We start from the raw sequence: 17,969 nt of genomic DNA, 5'->3' as shown, positions 1-17,969 counted from the left end.
CTCAGTAAACATACTAATAAGCAAGTCAAATGTGGTGGGATGACAGAGGATGAAGATTCTCACTCTCCACAGGCTAATAACTTCCTGGAGAGGAAAAACACGTAACCCAAACAGAAGACTTTGTGAAATCTGTGCCCGTGGGATGCCTGCAGTGAACAGCCACACATTCTGCTGGCTGGTGAGAAAGCACTTCAGGAGAAGTCTGGCAAGCAATACCTTTGGGGAGGAACTAAAGTCAGGGAGCACAGAAATGTGGGATTGGCCCATTTGGCTTCAAGGTGCTCGGTCCAATCTCAGGAGGAAGGGTTGGACAGTGAATGCCCAACAGGGAGGAAGAAGGAAGTGTGGACAAGGAATCCACGTGACAGTCAAAAAGCGAGAAGGAGGCATGGGGAGTGACAAAGCTGGACTCTACGGTTAATGAGACCTCTGTCTGATGGGCAGAACGACAGGAAAGGACATGGCAACAAAGGCCAGGGAAGAGAAGCTTAGTGGAGCAAAGAGGAGGAGGAGAAAAAAAATCAGGGAAGACCATTCCAGAAAAAGACAATGCCCATGATCTTGATTTTAAAATTACTAGTGAAAACGTTTACTTTTACTTTTAAAGATACATCTTACACCTTCTAACGAAGGCTCTTACTTTTTTTTTTTTTAATAAAATCATTAGTTAACTTTAATGTGATACGATTAAAACCTTGGCAAACCATGCAGGACAGACTGAAAACAGGACATCTTCATTAAGACAAATATATGTATACGTACAGCTTTTTTTTTAAGTTAGCAAACCTGTTTTTCCAAGGTCAATTTTCATTTTTCCCAATAGGTCATTTAGCACAGTACACAAGACATCTGTAGGGGGTAAAGGGGCTTACTTTGAAGGTGTATTCCCAGTATTTGTCAGCCCTTTTTCTCTGGACTCCTTTCAACATTATCTTCTCAATGTGCACAGCTGAAAGAAAGAAAACATGCGGACTTGTTCTATGAGACCAGACGCAGGTTTCAGGTCCCCAATCTGACAAATGCTAACCCATTAAGCTAGTCACCTTCATCCTTACTACTGATCTTAAATAATGAAATAAAACCCAAAAAACGCAGAAGCACAGGAACGTGCATTCATGCATGAATTTTGTTCTGTATCCAGTCACCGGGCCGAGTGCCTCAGTAGTTCCCAGTGTCTTAAGCACCAATCACCTACCTATAGCTTATTTTTCTAGAGGATAAGCTTCAAAACTGCCTGTTATTCCAATTACCATAAATAGAGCACTTTATTCAATTTTTTATGCATAGTAGGTGTAAACTGGAAAGTATAGTTTTTAATTGGAAAAAACCTTCAAACGTAATACGTAAAACTGATAAAAATTTCTTTCCAATTGGGAATTTAAAAACTGTTGTTCTCAACACGACCCTTAATATCATATAATGATGTTACAAACTTAATATTATTAATGAACTGTAGAGGTTCACTATAGCAACATTTTTCACAATTTATTGCCCAGATAAAATAGTGGTCATAAGTTACATGAATAACTCTGAGTTGAACGAGGTAAGATGATAAGCTTTGTTAATGAAGTAAAGCAAATGTGCAAACCTCTAAACTATTCACTTAACATATCCTTCAATAGAAGTATCTTTCAGGAAGTAAGTATCTTTACAAATTGAAAAGAGCCAGTCTACTAACCATTACATAGGGACTTGAGGGGGGGAAAAAAAAAGAAAGAAAGAAAAACTGTTGCCCTGGAGTATAAATAGAAGAGACAGCGTGTACGCGATAATGAGACTGGTAGTAATGAACATGAGAAAGGTCACAGGGAAGTTAGGAGGGGGACTCAACAGATGAGGGTCACTGTTAAAATCAGGGGATGGGAGATGGAGAAGAAAAGGAAAGGATTTACTTGGAGAGGAAGAAGTTAAAATATGAAGTAGAATTACAAAATAACAGAAATATACAGAAGAATTAAGATTATAATAGATCACAGGTGGTGAGCAATGAGAAAACAGGAAATATAAGGTACAGAAATTTTCTGGAAAGCGGGCATTCCTGATGGACTAAGGAGATACCACTACCAGTGTTCTGAGCCAACGTTCCAAATACATGGCGTTTGGTAGCTGGCTTCTGGGATAACTTCCCTTCAGTGGGTGAGAAATGCTGAGGACGGAAACAAAAGAAAATCTCAAAAGCCATAGCTGAAAAGCCTCACAACTGCTGCAGTATAAGAAAGGCCAAAGTGGGGCAGGGAGGGTCTGCTGTTTTCAAAAGCTTTTCTATTAAATTACATAAAGGGTGATGCTATTTAATAAAAAAAATCTGAACTAATCTATGTTCAGAAAATACAAAGCAGCTCTACTTCTGCAAATCAATGGGCTAAGGGTAGGGGACCACTAGGGCATTCTGGGGTAAGAGAATATGGCTAGGTCTTCAGCCTTCACTGTGGGTTCCACCTGCCAAGATCTCTCAGAATCAAGATGAGCAAGACAAAAGAAAATAGTGAGGAATGGCCAGTAATGGCAGACACTCCAGTCCTCCTAAATTAAAACTAAGCAGCAGAAATTATGTACATTTAAAAATAAAGAACATGAGAAAAATCATCTATAGTACCACCTTATGGTTGTTAGCATTTTGATGTAGTCTTTTGTTTTCGTATAATATTTTTATTAAAAAAATAAAGAAAAAAAAGGACCTTCACTGTAAAAGCAAACTCTGCCTCAGGTTATTCGCATGTGCAGTGAGCATGGTTGAAGGGGTCTATGAGTCAAGTAGTTTAATAGTCTGAGATAGTCTGGAATAGGTAATTATGTAGACTTTTTTTTTAAGCATTAAACATTCATACCTATTTCCTCTATGAGGAAAAATGTATTACACAAAAAGGATTATTCTTGGGACTGAAAGGAGACAAAATGATGTTGATTGAAACCTGCCATAACCGAGTCTGACGCTTACTGTGCATGCTTCACTCGTCCTAGGCTACCCAGGTGGCATCTAGGTTTTCCATTTCAATTTTCTCCTCAATCATTTCCCCCTCAGGTTAATGGGCTCTCCAAATATGAAGAGAAGTGAGCATCTGAACTCCTTTCTTCTCAGATGACAATGTCCTTTCAATTCCCCCATCCCAACTCTCTTGAAAACTGCATTACTGCAGGAAGCATGGGCTTGCAAAGAAATTTCTTCACTTTCTCACAGAGAACTTCCATAAAACTTTTTTCAGTAAATGCTGAGCACATTCTCCAGATAAGGCACTATACTATATCCATTTAGGTTTTAGCCCTCTGAAAGTACACAACTAGTACTTGAACTAGATTCAAGCCAGTCGACCACAAGGCAGAACCAAGTAAACACAAGCCAGGGCGGGCCAAATGCTGCAAAGCAGGAGCCCAGATGCAGACTCAAAAAAGTGGGGGGGCGGGGGAGGCGGGGCTGGCGTTTGAGCAGAACCTAGGTCCTGCAGGATTTCTCTACTCCAAAAGAGAGCGAGAAGAGTTAGAGTCAACCAATGTAAACAGCACTCTGCAACCTTCCCCATAAGTTTATGAACCACATAGCATACCTTCTCGCTGGGTTCTATGAGGTGCCACAGGAAGTCCATCATGAGGTATTGGGGCTTGTTCTAGTAAACTGGCCTCGTTACTTTGCGTGTAATCACCATGGGCAGAATCATTCTAGATGAGAAAGAGGGGCACATGTTAATCTACTCCACAGACTAAGAATAGTAAAAGCTCCACACAAATACACCAAGTCAAGTCTCAAACTGTTAAGAGCAACCATTTTAACGTAATTTTTAGAGATCAAATAGGTGATTACACACTAAGGGCACAAAGGCACAAACTGGCACTCACCAGTAAGGAAAAGGAATCAATATTTCATAGTAATAGTCTATCAATTATTTATTGGCCCAGATCTTAGGATATATTTGCCCATTATTACTCAGAATCCCCAGTGATGTCAATGCTAACCAAAGTGAACCAGAATCAAAGGAACACATATAAAAGAGGATATCCTTTAGGCTAACCCCCCATACATAAGGGAATTTTATTTTTTACATTAATCTCTATGCAATTTTTATTCACTACTTCATTTTAGTGATGGTCTAACAAGATGCTCTGGTAGGAAAAAGTTTGACAAAAGGTTATCATCAATATCTGCCAAATCTTTCTGAACAAGAACAAGTATGGACAGTGAGTTTATCATTAGTAATGTTAAACCACCTAACAGCAACTCGGTGCTCTAAATCGGAGTTTGCTCAGCGAATCACTGTCATCAGCAAACTGGAGGAAGGTTTACTCCTGGGAGCACTACTCCCTGGAGTCAGGAAGGGCCTGCTTCTCTCAGACACAGCTCTCCAGATCTGAAGCAGTGTCCTGCATATATTGTTCCTACAACACACTGCTTAAGCCAAAAAAAGAAAAATCGCCTTAAAACTGTTCTTTATCACAACTCACACCTTACCCCTTCGTGTTCAGAATCTCAAAATACTACTCAGAACAGAACACCTCAGTTTCAAGAGATAATTACAATTTGACAAATCTGCAAGAATACAGATTTTTTAAAATCGTGTAAATTTAGAAATGAGGCAAACAGGAGACTCTACACTTCCCAAGAATCTTAACTTAAAATATTTTGTTCTGCTGTCTAATCATGCAAGCTGGCCTGACAATAGGTATGGGCTGCCAGTTGACAGCTCTATTTCTGGGAATAAAACATCGCATCAGATACTCCTGGGAACTAAGCTTCAGCTTTATAGTTTGTCTTCCTGTAGAAACCCAAGGAAATAAGTATCTGTCTACACAGAACCACTTAAGGAGAAGGACAGCTCAGATCTCTTCGTCAAATCCAACTTCCAAAGCATTTAGCATGATGGCATTTGCCAATTTTCAATATTAATGATTTTTAAAAGGTAGACCACAAGGATTCTTCTAGCAATGACAAATTTACCCCTATCCTAATCCAGACCATATAATCACTCACTACAAAGTAATAAAACAGCATTGGCCTAACATTGCTGTAAGTACTTCAAAAATCAATAGAAACAAAGCACTGTCATCCTCCCAAATACCTGTGTTAACTGGAAGGAGTTTAGCTGGATATGCCAGTTATTTTTTATACAATTATTTTTCTACGCTGCTCAAACATGGTTCATAAATTAAAAATAACACCTTCGAATCCAAATGTAAAATATGCCAAAAACAATAGTTTCCACTAGGGAAATCAAAACCACAATGATAGTCCACCTCACACCAAGATGGCTAGTATCCAAAAACACAGAACACAGCAACTATTGGTGAGGATGTGGAGAAACTGGAACCTTGGGCACTAGTTGGTAGGAACATAGAACAGTGCTGCCACTGCGGAAGGTCCTCAAATACCACATGACCCCCAACTCCATTCCTTGGTGTCATAGACTCCAAAGAGCAGACAGCAAGGACTTGAGCAAATCATTTTTTCACAGGGGTGATACTCCCAATAGCCAAAAGGTGGAGGCTCCAATGTCCACTGCTGGGTGAACAGACAAACAAGTGTGGCATATACACACAACTGAATATTATTCAGCCTAGAAAGGGAATAAAACTCCAATGCATATTACAACATGGAGAAGTCCTGAGGACATTGTGCTAAGGGAAGTAAGTCACACACAACAGAACAGTGTATAACCCCACTTACATGAGGTACCTAGAATGGTCACTGTCATAAAGGCAGACAGTAGAACAGTGGTTACCAGGGCCCTGAGGTCAGAGGGACTGGGACAGAGGGAGAGGGGGCATAGAAGGATTTGATTAATGGATATAGAGGTTCAACCTGAGATATACGAAAAATTCTGGAAATGGGTGGTGGGGATGGTTGCATGATGTGAAAGTACTTAATGCCACTGAACTATACACTCAAAACTGTGTTAAAATGACAAATTTTATGTTATATAAATATAATTTTACGTTATATATGTGTGTGTGTATATATATATGTATGTGTGTGTATATGTATATGTGTGTGTGTGTGTATATATATATATATATATATCTTTTTTTTTTTTTTAACCCACAATAAAAAGTAAAAAATTTTACTCAGTGGTTGAGCCTTCAGCTCAGGGCATGATCCCAGACTGGGGATCAAGTCCTACATCGGGCTCACTGTGAGGAGCCTGCTTCTCCTTCTGTCTCTGCCTCTCTGTCTCTCATGAATAAATAAAATCTTAAAAAAAATTGTTTTTAATAATTTTATTATGCTGTCTCCACAAATGTTATATTGAAGCAACCAAGAGAAAGCAGTCTGCTTCACAGTCAAAATAACATTTTTAAAGTCTGAAATTACATACTTTAACAGCCAGGAAAAGGCCTCTAGTTTAATAACCTCCGGAGAAAAATGGAGTTTGAGTTTCCTCCCAAGGACCTACGTTCATCAACTCATGAAATATCTACTAAGTTTTCTACCCCCATCTCAGCATGCATCAATGCCATAAAATCACTTAGACTAAATTTAGAAACTATGTGTGAAATTTACAATTTTATTGGTTTAATAAAAATTTAATCTAATGCTTCACATGAGCTACAGAGGTCAGAATCAAGCTCACTGGTCCCAACAGTGAATGGCTCTCCGTTTTGCTGTCTCCCCTTCCCTCATGCTACATACCCTCCCTCCCCTAAGAGAAGGCAGAAGGGTGCTGTAAATCTGAGAACTACTGGTTTAATGGAATCTTATAGAAAGAAATCACACCCGCTTTCTTTATGAAGTTCAGATTCCCAGGAAAACACGCTATAGAGGACATACCAGACAGAATTGGCATTTTACAAAGACTAGTTAGATGACAGTGTCAGGACCAGGTGAAAAGAAGAAGAATTTTTCTCTGCTTGGATTAAGAAGGTGGAATTTTAAAATACTAAGCCTGCAAAAACATGCACAGGAACACACAAACCATAAGAATGTGTGCACTCTTCTCCTTTCTGTAATTCATCTGAGTAAAGCTTTTCCTGTGTTAAGGCATGCCTCTTCTAAGAGCTCCTGGTTAGCTCAAATCCACGTCCCGTAAGGCAGGCAGGCTGGACAGTGCATTTGTTCCAGAATTACTCAGATTTAACTTTTATACATGTATATCTATCATAATTAGAGACTTGAGATTTCTCAATCATGGGTAAAGTGTAAAACAGTCGAGTGGCTGGACAGTCCAACAGAGACTCTTCTAACATGCCATGGAGAACAAAGGTCACATTGGCCACCATTCACTTTAACTGAGATCAAGCTGTAGATGGAGTTTATTTTAGCTCATCTAACAATGTTCTATACGTTTCCTCTAGACCTTTGATGCAGATTAAATTTAAAAATACCAAGACGTATTTTCTATGAAAAAAAAAAGCAGAAATTAGGAGTTTTGTAGGCTTTTTAAAAAAATTCACTTTTTCAGAAGTTTTTTTACACTCATCACATGAGACTTAGAATCCTAACATTAGTATATAACCACAACATCCTATTAAGGTTTTGTGGTGGATCAAATATAGCTAAAAATACTTTGGTAGCCCTCCCACTGAATGGTGGCTCTAGCTCCCCAGCCAGTGGGTCTCGGCCAGCTTTCAAGACTTGCTTGACTAACGGGATGAGAAGGAAGGAACACTGGGAGGTGCTGAGGGCAGGTCTCTAGAAGCCCAGCAACCGGGCCTCCCAAGCAACCATGTAAGACGTACACTTGCCCTGAGGATGCCACACTACAGAGACCACACTCATGGAGGGGACACGCCAGTTCCCAGACATCCACCTGCCCCTGCTCTTAGCTACCTGTCTAAATCCCTGGCCCATGGAACTAGGAGAGATGATAATAAAATGGTGCTGGTTTAAGCCACTAAGCTTGGGGATAACTTGTTACACAGTTAGGGATGTTAAATTCTCTTCTTTCAATAACCAGGGTCGCAACTAAAGCGTGTTACTATTCAAGCAAGATTCATAGAATGCCTTGCTTTGAACATGAGAAAAGGATTCATGATTAGAAACATTTACTGAGATGTCGAATTTCATGCATTTTGGTGGAAGACGGGAGAAGGAGTCGGAGAGAAGTGAAGCGTTCCTAAGGCCTCTTGGAAGGGATGCAGTAGAAGGGGAAGGCATCTGCCTCATTTCTCCTGGATGAAACAGCATGCCCCAACCCGAGCTAATGCCTTGCCTCACCTGCTAGCATCTGAGAAAGGGCAAATGCTGTGCGAGAAGAAACGTGGGGCAGGTAAGCAGTGCAGGAAAGCCGAGCTGCCTACACCTGCAGCGCCAAGAGTTCAGAGGAGGGAGACCAAGAGTGAGCGGCTCAGAGACAGCATCCGGCAAGTCTCTGCTGGGATCGGGGCCCTAACTTCTCACTTGGTTTGGCTAGAAAGTGTAAGGTGATTCAGCAAGATGTGTGTGGCAGTACTAGCCACGTTAAAGCAGGGGTAAAGGCACCCTAGCTAGAGTATGGGGGCACAGTTCACTGAACCTGTGTGCACTCTGCCGCCACAGCCCCCAGACCAAACCTGGCCACTGTGGCTGCAGCTATACAACTCTGAATGTGACATCTGTGCACTCACAGTGGTGACCTGGGTAAAGCAGGGGTGGACCGGAACTGGGTAGGTGGAACCAGATGAGGGAGGGAAAGATCACTATAACTTTCTATGTATCTTGAGGAACTCTACGAATTTATTACAAAGTTAAAAAAAAAAACATTCAAAATGTTGATGTCATTGTCTTTTCCAGGGAATTGAACTTGTAGGATGTGCAATCAGGGACCATCTGGCATAAGAATGCTGATGTGGAAGTCTACTGGGGAGGAGGGCAGTAGTTTTCATCCCAGAAAAATGTCACTGGCCTTGAGGTTCTCCTTGTAAAACTCCCTTCATATTTCTGCTTTCAACGTGCATAGTGCACATCTCTAGTTGGCATCGGTAGCGGACGGGTGAGAACCATAAACTGTATTGGGCCACAAACTACAATGGTATGGAAGGCAGAGGAGGTAGTGGTCACAGCTTAAGCAGAAGCTAGGATCCCCCTTCTTTACACGGGCATCTGTGTTTACCAACCAAACTTCTGCTTTCCTACTACAGATGGGAAAAGATCTCCTCTTGTACCCTAGCTAGGACGCTAAACCAGGAATTGCTATGTCCTTGGGCTAGCAGCCCTCAAATCTTTAAATCCTCACTTTACCAGATGATCTAGGTGAGGTGAGAAGAACACACCCCTGAGCCTGAGCATCAGAGGATCTAGAGAGGATGTGCTCTCCTCCCCAGGCCACGTATACCTTCTAACTGCCTCTCCTTCAATGCCCCACCGGACAGGAGATGAGAGGGAGGGGACTTATGGGGCCCATGGTAGGGAGCAAGCGAGACCTGGGCACAGAACCCTGCAGCCCATGGCACTGCAGGGACCTCCAGCTCCTGCAGCAGAGCCACCGCCTTCAGCTCCAGTGGGGAAATGTTCCTGGAACCATGCAGACATGGAAGCTTACAGAGTTTAAAGAGGATCTTTGACAGTGAGTTGATTTATAGGTTGGACAGTGTTGAGAAACACTGCATTAGGACTCGTGTTTAATGCCACCTGGTAGAACAGGCACCTCCTCCAAACTAACAAAACCACCCAATACTGCTTTTGCATTAGGCAACCTCTCCGTAAGTGTGACGACCTCTTTCTCAAGAAGTACTCGAAAAACACACATGACCCTGTTGTTGCTTCTAGGACCACAAGTGCATTTAATCATTTGACACCCTCCTCCAAAGAAAACAATTATACTGGGGGAAAAGTCAGGTTTCTTAGCTATCCCAATTTAGAGATTCCTAACAAGAAACATAAAAATTCCCCAATTCTTAGATTGTAGATGGCTCACTTCAGTGACCAAAGGAAGTTTTTAACCTTCTGACCTAAGCAAGATACTATCTCAACTACAGATCTGACTCCCACTGCTCCTCAAACAAACCATAAATTGGAGAGCAACACCAGCAAACTACAACTATTCAAATGAGAAAATAGCTTGTAAATTATTATTTTTTTCCACCCCATCATCCATAGGTGTGCCTCAATTTACGTAACTACACACACAAAAAAAAGCTTAATGTGGACTATAAAAGGTCTGATTTTGAAAGAATATTTAATAAATACAACTATTCAGCATTCACTTATTGAAGATTCAGTTCAAATCTATACTGCTTCATGCTCTTACCTAAAGAAGCAATTCCTTTCATTATTTCCAAAACTATTGGGCCTAGACGACAGAGCTGCAAACATTGCTAAAAGTAGCTGAGAAATAAAATTCATACAAGACCAAAAAAAAAAAGAAACCCACTTCTTGATGTACTTTGTCTTCAGGTAGCTTATCATATTGGTGGTGTTTAGAGCTGTATCTAAAAAGCCTAATAAACGTAAGAAATTTTGAGTGAGCTTTAGGATATATGCAATGCCGACCAAAAAAAAAAAAAAAAAAAGACACGATGCCTAAGCCTTTGAGGAACTTAAAATGTGCAGAGAAGGTCAATTTCCTAAGACTATTTCAAAGAAAAATTAAAAAAAATCACAGAAGTACCAAAATTACAGCAGAGAATATACATGCTGTTGGAATTCAGAAGCAGCAAAGAATCTTATGAGAAGACAGTCACAGGTACAATTCTAGAAAACATCATGCAGGAGGTAATGGCATAGGCCAGCTTTGAGTGGAAGATGGGATCTGTGAAGAAAGTGAGACAGGGATTTGAGTCCAAAGACCTCTGGAGGGGCACCTGGGTGGCTCAGTTGGTCAAGTGTCTGTCTTCTGCCCCGGTTGTGATCTCAGGGGTCCCGGGATCCAGCCCCGCATCAGCTCTCTGCTGAGCAGGCTAGAGAGCCTGCTTCTCCCTCCCCTCTGCCGCTCCCCCTGCTTGTGCTCTTTATGTCAAATAAACAAATAAAATTTAAAAAAAATAATAAAAGACCTATTGGAGGCCAGGCTCCATCAGTCACTGTAAGATATGTGATGTGATTAACCACTGCTTTAGGAAGTGGGAAGGCTGGTAGTAGGAAGGCTGAAAGCAGCAGAATCCGTTACGAATAAAGTCCCAGAAGAAAATGGTGACAGCAAGGATGAGGGGAAGAGAGGATTAAGGTTATCAAGCAAATCAGAGTGATTAGAAGTATAATGGTGCCTCAGAGAGAATTGGATTTGGCCGGAAGATTTTTTTTTTAATCCATGATTCATGCTTTTCATTCACATGAAAAGTGACAGCGGATGTTGCAGAAAGACATACCACCAGCACGCGCGCACACACACAAATTTTCAATTTCACTGCAACCTGTTGACCACCTACTCCCTTTCCCCAGGTTATCTGTAAGCCAACCCCTACCAGCTCTTCCAACTTTTGCATTTCTGCTCATCCACTGCAACCAAACCCTGCTATTGCCTCTTTGAACAATCGACAGATCAACAGATATATACATCTTACTCTTGTTTCCCAAGCATTTTCATACAGGTGATCCAGCTCACCCTCACAGCAGGGTTTTTTTTTTTTAATATTTTATTTATTTATTCATGAGAGACACAGAGGGGTGGGGGGCAGAGACACGGGCAGAGAGAGAAGCAGGCTCCATGCAGGGAGCCCGACATGGGACTCAATCCCAGGACTCCAGAATCACGCCCTGGGCGAACAGCAGGCACTATACCACCGAGCCACCCAAGGATCCCCCCTCACAGCAGTTATATGCAGGAAATGATCGTGCTATCCACCCCCCCCCCTTTTTTTTTTACTGAGCAGCCTGGAACTTGTAAAGACTAAAAACAACTTGCCAAAGTGACCTCTTTAAAACCTAAATCTGACCTCAAATAAATTATTCCTTGAATAAGCATAAAACAGTTCTAAGGAGCCAAGCCAAGACATTTAGAAAGGAATTCAAGGCCAAATGTCCCCTGGAGCATAGGAAGGACAGAAGGGAAATGGCCTACCAAGTGCCCAGCAGCCCTGCCACCTGTAACATCAACACAGGAGTAGGCATTTCCCTTCTAGAGTGACTGTGTACATAGACTGCATGAAGGAGGCTTTGTGACAAAGCATTCTCTGTGAGTAAAAGGAGTGCTCTTACTCAGTCCTCCATAATGGAAAAAAAAAAAAAAATGTCGATAAAAGCAAATCTCAGTCTGCTTCCAGGGTAGTGCATGTCTTTTTTGCTTCTCTCTTTAAAAAATTTAGCTGAATGCTTCTCAAGGAAAGACAAAAATAATCTTAAAAATTGGCCAATTTAGTAAGCTTCTATTTTTTTTTGCTTCTATTTTTTTAAAAAAAGATTTTATTTATTTATTCATGAGAGACACAGAGAAAGAGAGGCAGAGGCAAAGGGAGAAGCAGGTTCCTCGCAGAGAGCCCTATGCGGAACTCGATCCCAGACCCTGGGATTATGCCCTGAGCCACCCAGACATCCCTAATAGCTTCTATCAAAAAAACATAAAATGTTCCTTTATTGTGCATGAATCACAGGAAGTGCTCTGAAGTAACAAAAACCCATAACTTAACCACAAAACAGTTTTAAATTATAGAAAAGTTTCCTAACTAAATGTGAAAACTGGATAAAGATTTAAGTAGATTATGGCTGCATGGGAGTTAATGATATTCCAAATTCATAAAATGTATAGTCTCCATTCCTATTCCCGTGCCCATTATGGAGACAATATGTATTTTAATAATTCGTGACCCAGAGAAATGCTTCCTTTGGTTTTATATGTAGCATACCAGATCTTCACAATGTAAATATTAAAAATAAATGCCCCAGGGGTCCTGGCTGGCTCAGCTGGTTAAGGGCGTGACTCTTCCTTTCAGCTCAGGTCATGATCTCAGGGTCGTGGGATCAAGCCTGGAGTCTGGCTCCACACTCAGTGCAGAGTATGCTTGAGATTCTCTCCCTCTCCCTCCTCCCACCCCTTGTGCTCTCTAAAATAAATAATTCTTTTTAATTAAAAATAACTGCCCCAAATAAATGTCTCAAACACGATCTTTCCAATTACCCATCCTTCCTAAACACCAAACGAGCTAGAGATATGGTAAAAGAGAACAGTATGGAAAATACTACATCATCAGCTTTTAAGTAGGCAAGGAGAAAAAAAAAAAAGCCCATTCCTGAAAACAACTGATGACACAATGTGGATGGCTATTTCTTAGTGGAAAAGAAAAATGCATTGACCATCTTTCTCAACAGAAAATTCATGCTCAAGACAGTATGTGAATTATTTTATATCTTATCTGTTAATTCAATCACCACGACCTCAAAAGACAGTCATCCCCATTTTGCAGATAAGATTGAGGCTCAGGGATTTAAATAGCCTGGTTAATGTCAAAGAGCAAGTGGGAGAGCAGGAATGTAAGCCAACTCTAGTGCTAAACAGGCTGTCACTCTTCAACACACTTCCTGTCCCCCCCCCCCCAATAAATCACAAAAGGTAGTAAAAACAAAAGACGTATATACATATCACATAGTTAACACGATGGAAGCTTCTTCCTCTCCATCTCCACCACCCTCGCCTCCTATTATGATCTGAGTAAGACCTTCCCTGAGTTCTTACCTGAGAAAAATCACTACACAAAAAAATATAAGTAACTGGAGGAGGATACCAGTAGCTCCCATTTGCTACTAAAACAATCCCCAAATCCTGATATTCTAAAAGCCTCTTCCAAATGGCATTTTTTAACTGAACTGCTTTTATACTTTGCTACAGCCAAACCAACAGAAAATTTCTCGTAAGATAGGTTTGGCTCTGCTCCCCACTGATTCTTCTACCACCACCTTAACTTTTACTTATAATTGCTAACATTTATCAAAGATCATGTGCCAGACATTATCCTACAAGTACTCGTTCATTTAATCCTAACAATCTCACATAAATATTGTTCTTATCCCCATGGTATGAGGAAGGAAAGCTGCCTCAGCACTCACTACTCCAGTGTTACTGTTCAGTTTAAAACCTCCCTGTAGTGGCCAACAATTAAATTAAGGTATTTATTACCTGGGAGATTAGAGCTATTTTTTTAAAAAAATCACTTTTAGAAATCATCTTTTTAGTGCCTAATAGAATAAGAGAAATCCTGACCACTGACCTCTCCCCTCTCAAGCCTGTGCTCTCACTAGAATTAAGGTTGTCACATATTCAAATTATCTTAGAGTACGAGCATTTACGTTAAAACTCATTTCTGAAGAGTTCTCTTTTCCAGGCCCCCAACAGGATCAGTACGTTATCTGTACTATTAAAATGCGCTGAGATACTTGCTCCGTCCAGGACAATATAAACTTATGCTATGAGAAAGTAACAATTTTGCAAAGTCTTCTTTTTGAGTTATTTCCACTGATTTTTGTAAAGACAATGGCCACTTAATTCTTGAGTTCAAGCACGTTTTTTGGGAGTTCAAATAACCCTAAATACTACGTACTACACTAAGTACTACTTAACGTTTTCAGTTTCTATGTTTTATTCAGCTATTCGCCAAGCAACTAAGTTTTGAGGATACTGAAGACACAACCTCCAGAGACAGGCGCCACCATACCAACAGTATTAACCACTGTTGAAATGAGACTGTTGAAAAACATACAACGAGAATCTACGCATTTTAGGTTTTTCTGCCTTTGCATTGCTAATTGGGGGTTAAATCTCCAAAATTAGAATACCCATTTTCTTGGACAGCTAGTGTCTTCAAGCACGCAAAGACAGGAAGCTCGGCTTTCTCTTTTCAAAGAAACAACAAAACTAGCATCTGTACTCAGTTTTGTTGTTGCTGTTGCTAACGTGCCACTTGGTTTGGGTTCCTAATGCAAAGGGACTCGTTTTTTAAAACCCCCTGTCTTCAGCTACCCCACACATGCGGCCCGCAGCTCCGTTAAGCGGGCGACCTCCAGGGCGGCTCGGGCGCCCCGCGCGGGCTGGATGTGGTGGCGGCTGCAGACCAGCAACCTCGTGCACAAGCCTCCACGAGGCGATGCTTGTTGTCATCGATGTGACATTTGCTCGGAGCCACACAGTGTCATCCGACTCGCATAAGAAAACTCGAAAATATTACTTCTCAATGTGAAACTCGACTTGAACCTTCATTTTTCTAAAATGACCTCATCAGTACACACCAGCGGCGGGTGTGCAGACGCGCCGCGGGCGCCGGGAAAGCCTTCGGAGCGCGGGGCGGGGCGGCGGGGCGGGGCGGCGGGGCCTACGCTCACGCTGCAGGCAGAGGCGGCGTTCAGCTCGACGCGTCTCGGACCGGCCAGGGCAGCGACAGGCACAGGGGCTCCTGGGCGGCAGCCACACGCGGGGCCCGAGAGGTCACTTCCGGGGCAGGCGGAGGCCGCGCACGAGCCCCGCGGCCGGCCCGGGCCTCCCCCCACGTGGTGCGCGCCCGGCCCGCGGGGGCTGCAGGGAGCCCCGGAGGAGGGGCCCGCCTCGGCCCGCCCACCCGGGGGCGGGGCCTGCGCGCCAGTCACGTGGGCGGCCGCGGCCGCCATCTTGCGGGGAGGAGGAGGGGGAAGGGGAGGGGGGGGAGGAGGAGGGGGAAGGGGAGGGGGGGGAAGAGGAGGGGGAGGGGGAGGGGAGGGGAGGGGGAGGGGAGGGGAGGGGGAGGGGAGGGGGCGGGGGGAGCCCCGAGGGACCGGTCCCCGAACGCTCTGCCTGTGCGCGGCGACGCGTGACCGGGGCGGGGAGGGGGGGCCCTGCGACGTGCCAGACTCGGCGCCTCCCTGCAGACCCGGGGGTGGGCCCTGCCCCGCCGGGAGCGCACCGGCGGCGGAAGGCCGAGGACCAGCTGGTCCGGGCTGCGGCGAATCGAGATGCGAATCCACCCACCCCCATCAGCCGCCTTGGGAGTGACAGCTCGGGAGCAGCAAGATCCGCGGAAATGTCCTCAGGGCCGGAACGAGCGACCGCTGAGGGCCTCGGAGTCCGCGCCAACAGCAGAAGCTGCGGAGCCACGGCAGTTTCCGGAGACCTGAACGATGGGTGCCGGTAACCCTGAGCTACACGGGAAAAGTTCATCACGCCGCCAGGGTCTAAAAATAGCCGTCAGCGTCACCTGTAGTAGCGCGTCCCCTAGGATTTACCCGCCGGCACAGGGCACTGCCCGAGAAGTGACGGGGCGCTGAGGGCAACGGCAGGACGCCCAGCCTCGCTCGGCCCACTCCTCCCAGCCCCCCGGTTGCCAGGAAAAGCCACACACGGCAGTCAAGATAAAAACCTCATTACTCTAGTTTGCACGCATCTCTCCTTTTCTCTAGTCGCCTTCCGACCCTCTCTTTACAAGTACGATTTAAAGGAAAATAAAAAACAAAAACTCCTCACAGTTAAACTCAGAAATCGGTTAGCCTTGTTGGAATGATATGAATGGAATGATACAACCGTTCCACTGTGGGACATTTTCATATATCTACGCTCTAAGGTCATCTTTACAGTATACAAGAATTAAAAAAAAAAAAAAAAAGACACATGAATTGCGCCTGATTTCAGGCTTTCTTCTCCAAAAATAACAGCAGTGGCTTACAGGACTTTTTGGAATTAGTTCAGTGACTAGGCTAACAGTGGAAAAGGGCTTTTACCAACAGTATGCACAGCTGCATATTCGTAGTAAATACACACTAGAAAATCTGAAGCTCACCAGGAAAATACTGGGTTACTAGCATTACTACACTGCAGTCTGATAAAATATTTCCTAAAATGTGAGTTAGTCACTTCACAGAAGCCTCCTTTTCAAAAGGAAGGGGCTCAGCCTCGATTATCGCTAAATCCCTTCCAGCCCCCACATTCCTGGATTCAATGGGTGGGTATTGAGTCCACACAGCCCTCAGAGAAATACAATGCCCAGTTTTAGTTCCAGAGTATTGAATGACAGCAGATACATAAGTTGAATTAACTTTCAAGAAAGTAAGGGGGGGGGGGGAATCCCCCTTTCCAATAGATCATCCTGGAGATCACCTGAATTGAAAAGCCTGGCAACCAAACTACTACCTTTCAAGTGACCGTAAACAACGAAAACAAACTTACTGTAGCTAGTTTTTACTCTAACCGAAACCTACTCTCCTCTCCTCCATTAAATTCTTACAATGAAGGACTTTATTTGGGCCTAGATTATTATTAAACCGCTTTCGGGGCTCTATAAAATTTCACCTTCTTTAATGTTGGAGACAAGTGACTCAACTGGATTCTTGTCTCCTACATTTTGGTGTTTAACAACTTTTACAAAACAACACTTATGCCTACTACTAAAAGCCCAGCAAATACCCCCGGACTCAAATCTGCAGGCAAGACTCTAGTCCAACAGAAAATAAGTTATGCCAGTGGTAAAAGACGTAGCAGCCCGCTCTTGACCCAGACAACCTGCGCTACTGCTCCTCTAGCTTGAGTCAGTCCGCAGGTCTGCACGTCAGGTTTTCTCTGGGAACAACACGCTTGCAGCAAGAGCCAGAAGCCCTAACGAGCCTCTTAATAAAACTCAGGCCTTCACTGTGCAAAAAAGGCCCACCCAGCCCCTTTGTGCCGAAGACCAGGGCAGCAGCCGGGAGCGCACCTTCAGGACACCTCCGCGCGGGCTTAAGGCAGAGCTTGAAAACTGTAACCAGAGCGCCAGATGGCGAGAAAGAGGAGGCGCTGCCCGGGGCCAGGCTGAGGCCAACACAGTCACCTCTAGCGCTTCGCCTCTCCCACCACCTAGGGTGAGGGATGCTCCAAGCCAAAAATGTCCCGAGACCCTTCCTCCGAGACGGGGACCAGGCTGGGAGCTCCATGTTTTCCGTGGCAACTCCGGCACGGAAGAGACTTCTAGAGCATTCTGTTATGGCGGGTGCCTGAGTGTGCACGGGTGGGGGGGGGGGGGCGCGGGTGCGGCGTAAGGGTTGGAAGAGTGGAACCGAACCGCCCAACAGAACGAAAATGAGTGTTACGGGGCTGGGAGCCGTGGGGTGGGGATTCCGAGCCACCTGCGCCGGGCTGCGGCTCGGCCAAGAGGCGTCCGAAAGCCAGGCCAGGGAGGCCGCCGGGGCGGTGACCGCAGCGCGG

General features: G+C 43.9%; 1 protein-coding gene across 3 annotated transcripts in view; it reads right to left on the bottom strand.

Moving 5' to 3' along the window:
• Positions 1 to 17,969, bottom strand: part of ZCCHC2 (zinc finger CCHC-type containing 2) — a 56,223-nt gene that overhangs the window by 37,152 nt on the left and 1,102 nt on the right. For 2 of the 3 annotated variants that reach the window (XM_072758044.1, XM_072758043.1), the window contains exons 2-3: positions 3,543 to 3,654; positions 873 to 949 (exon numbers count right to left, since the gene is read on the bottom strand). The exons of the other annotated variant lie outside the window; for it this stretch is intronic. In XM_072758044.1, the coding sequence (XP_072614145.1) occupies positions 873 to 949; positions 3,543 to 3,654 (189 nt within the window). The remainder of the gene's footprint in view (positions 1 to 872; positions 950 to 3,542; positions 3,655 to 17,969) is intronic. 3 annotated transcript variants of the gene reach the window in all.

This window comes from Vulpes vulpes, chromosome 5, assembly GCF_048418805.1.
Source record: "Vulpes vulpes isolate BD-2025 chromosome 5, VulVul3, whole genome shotgun sequence".
NCBI lineage: Eukaryota > Metazoa > Chordata > Mammalia > Carnivora > Canidae > Vulpes > Vulpes vulpes.
This window is presented reverse-complemented; position numbering and strand designations above follow the sequence as displayed.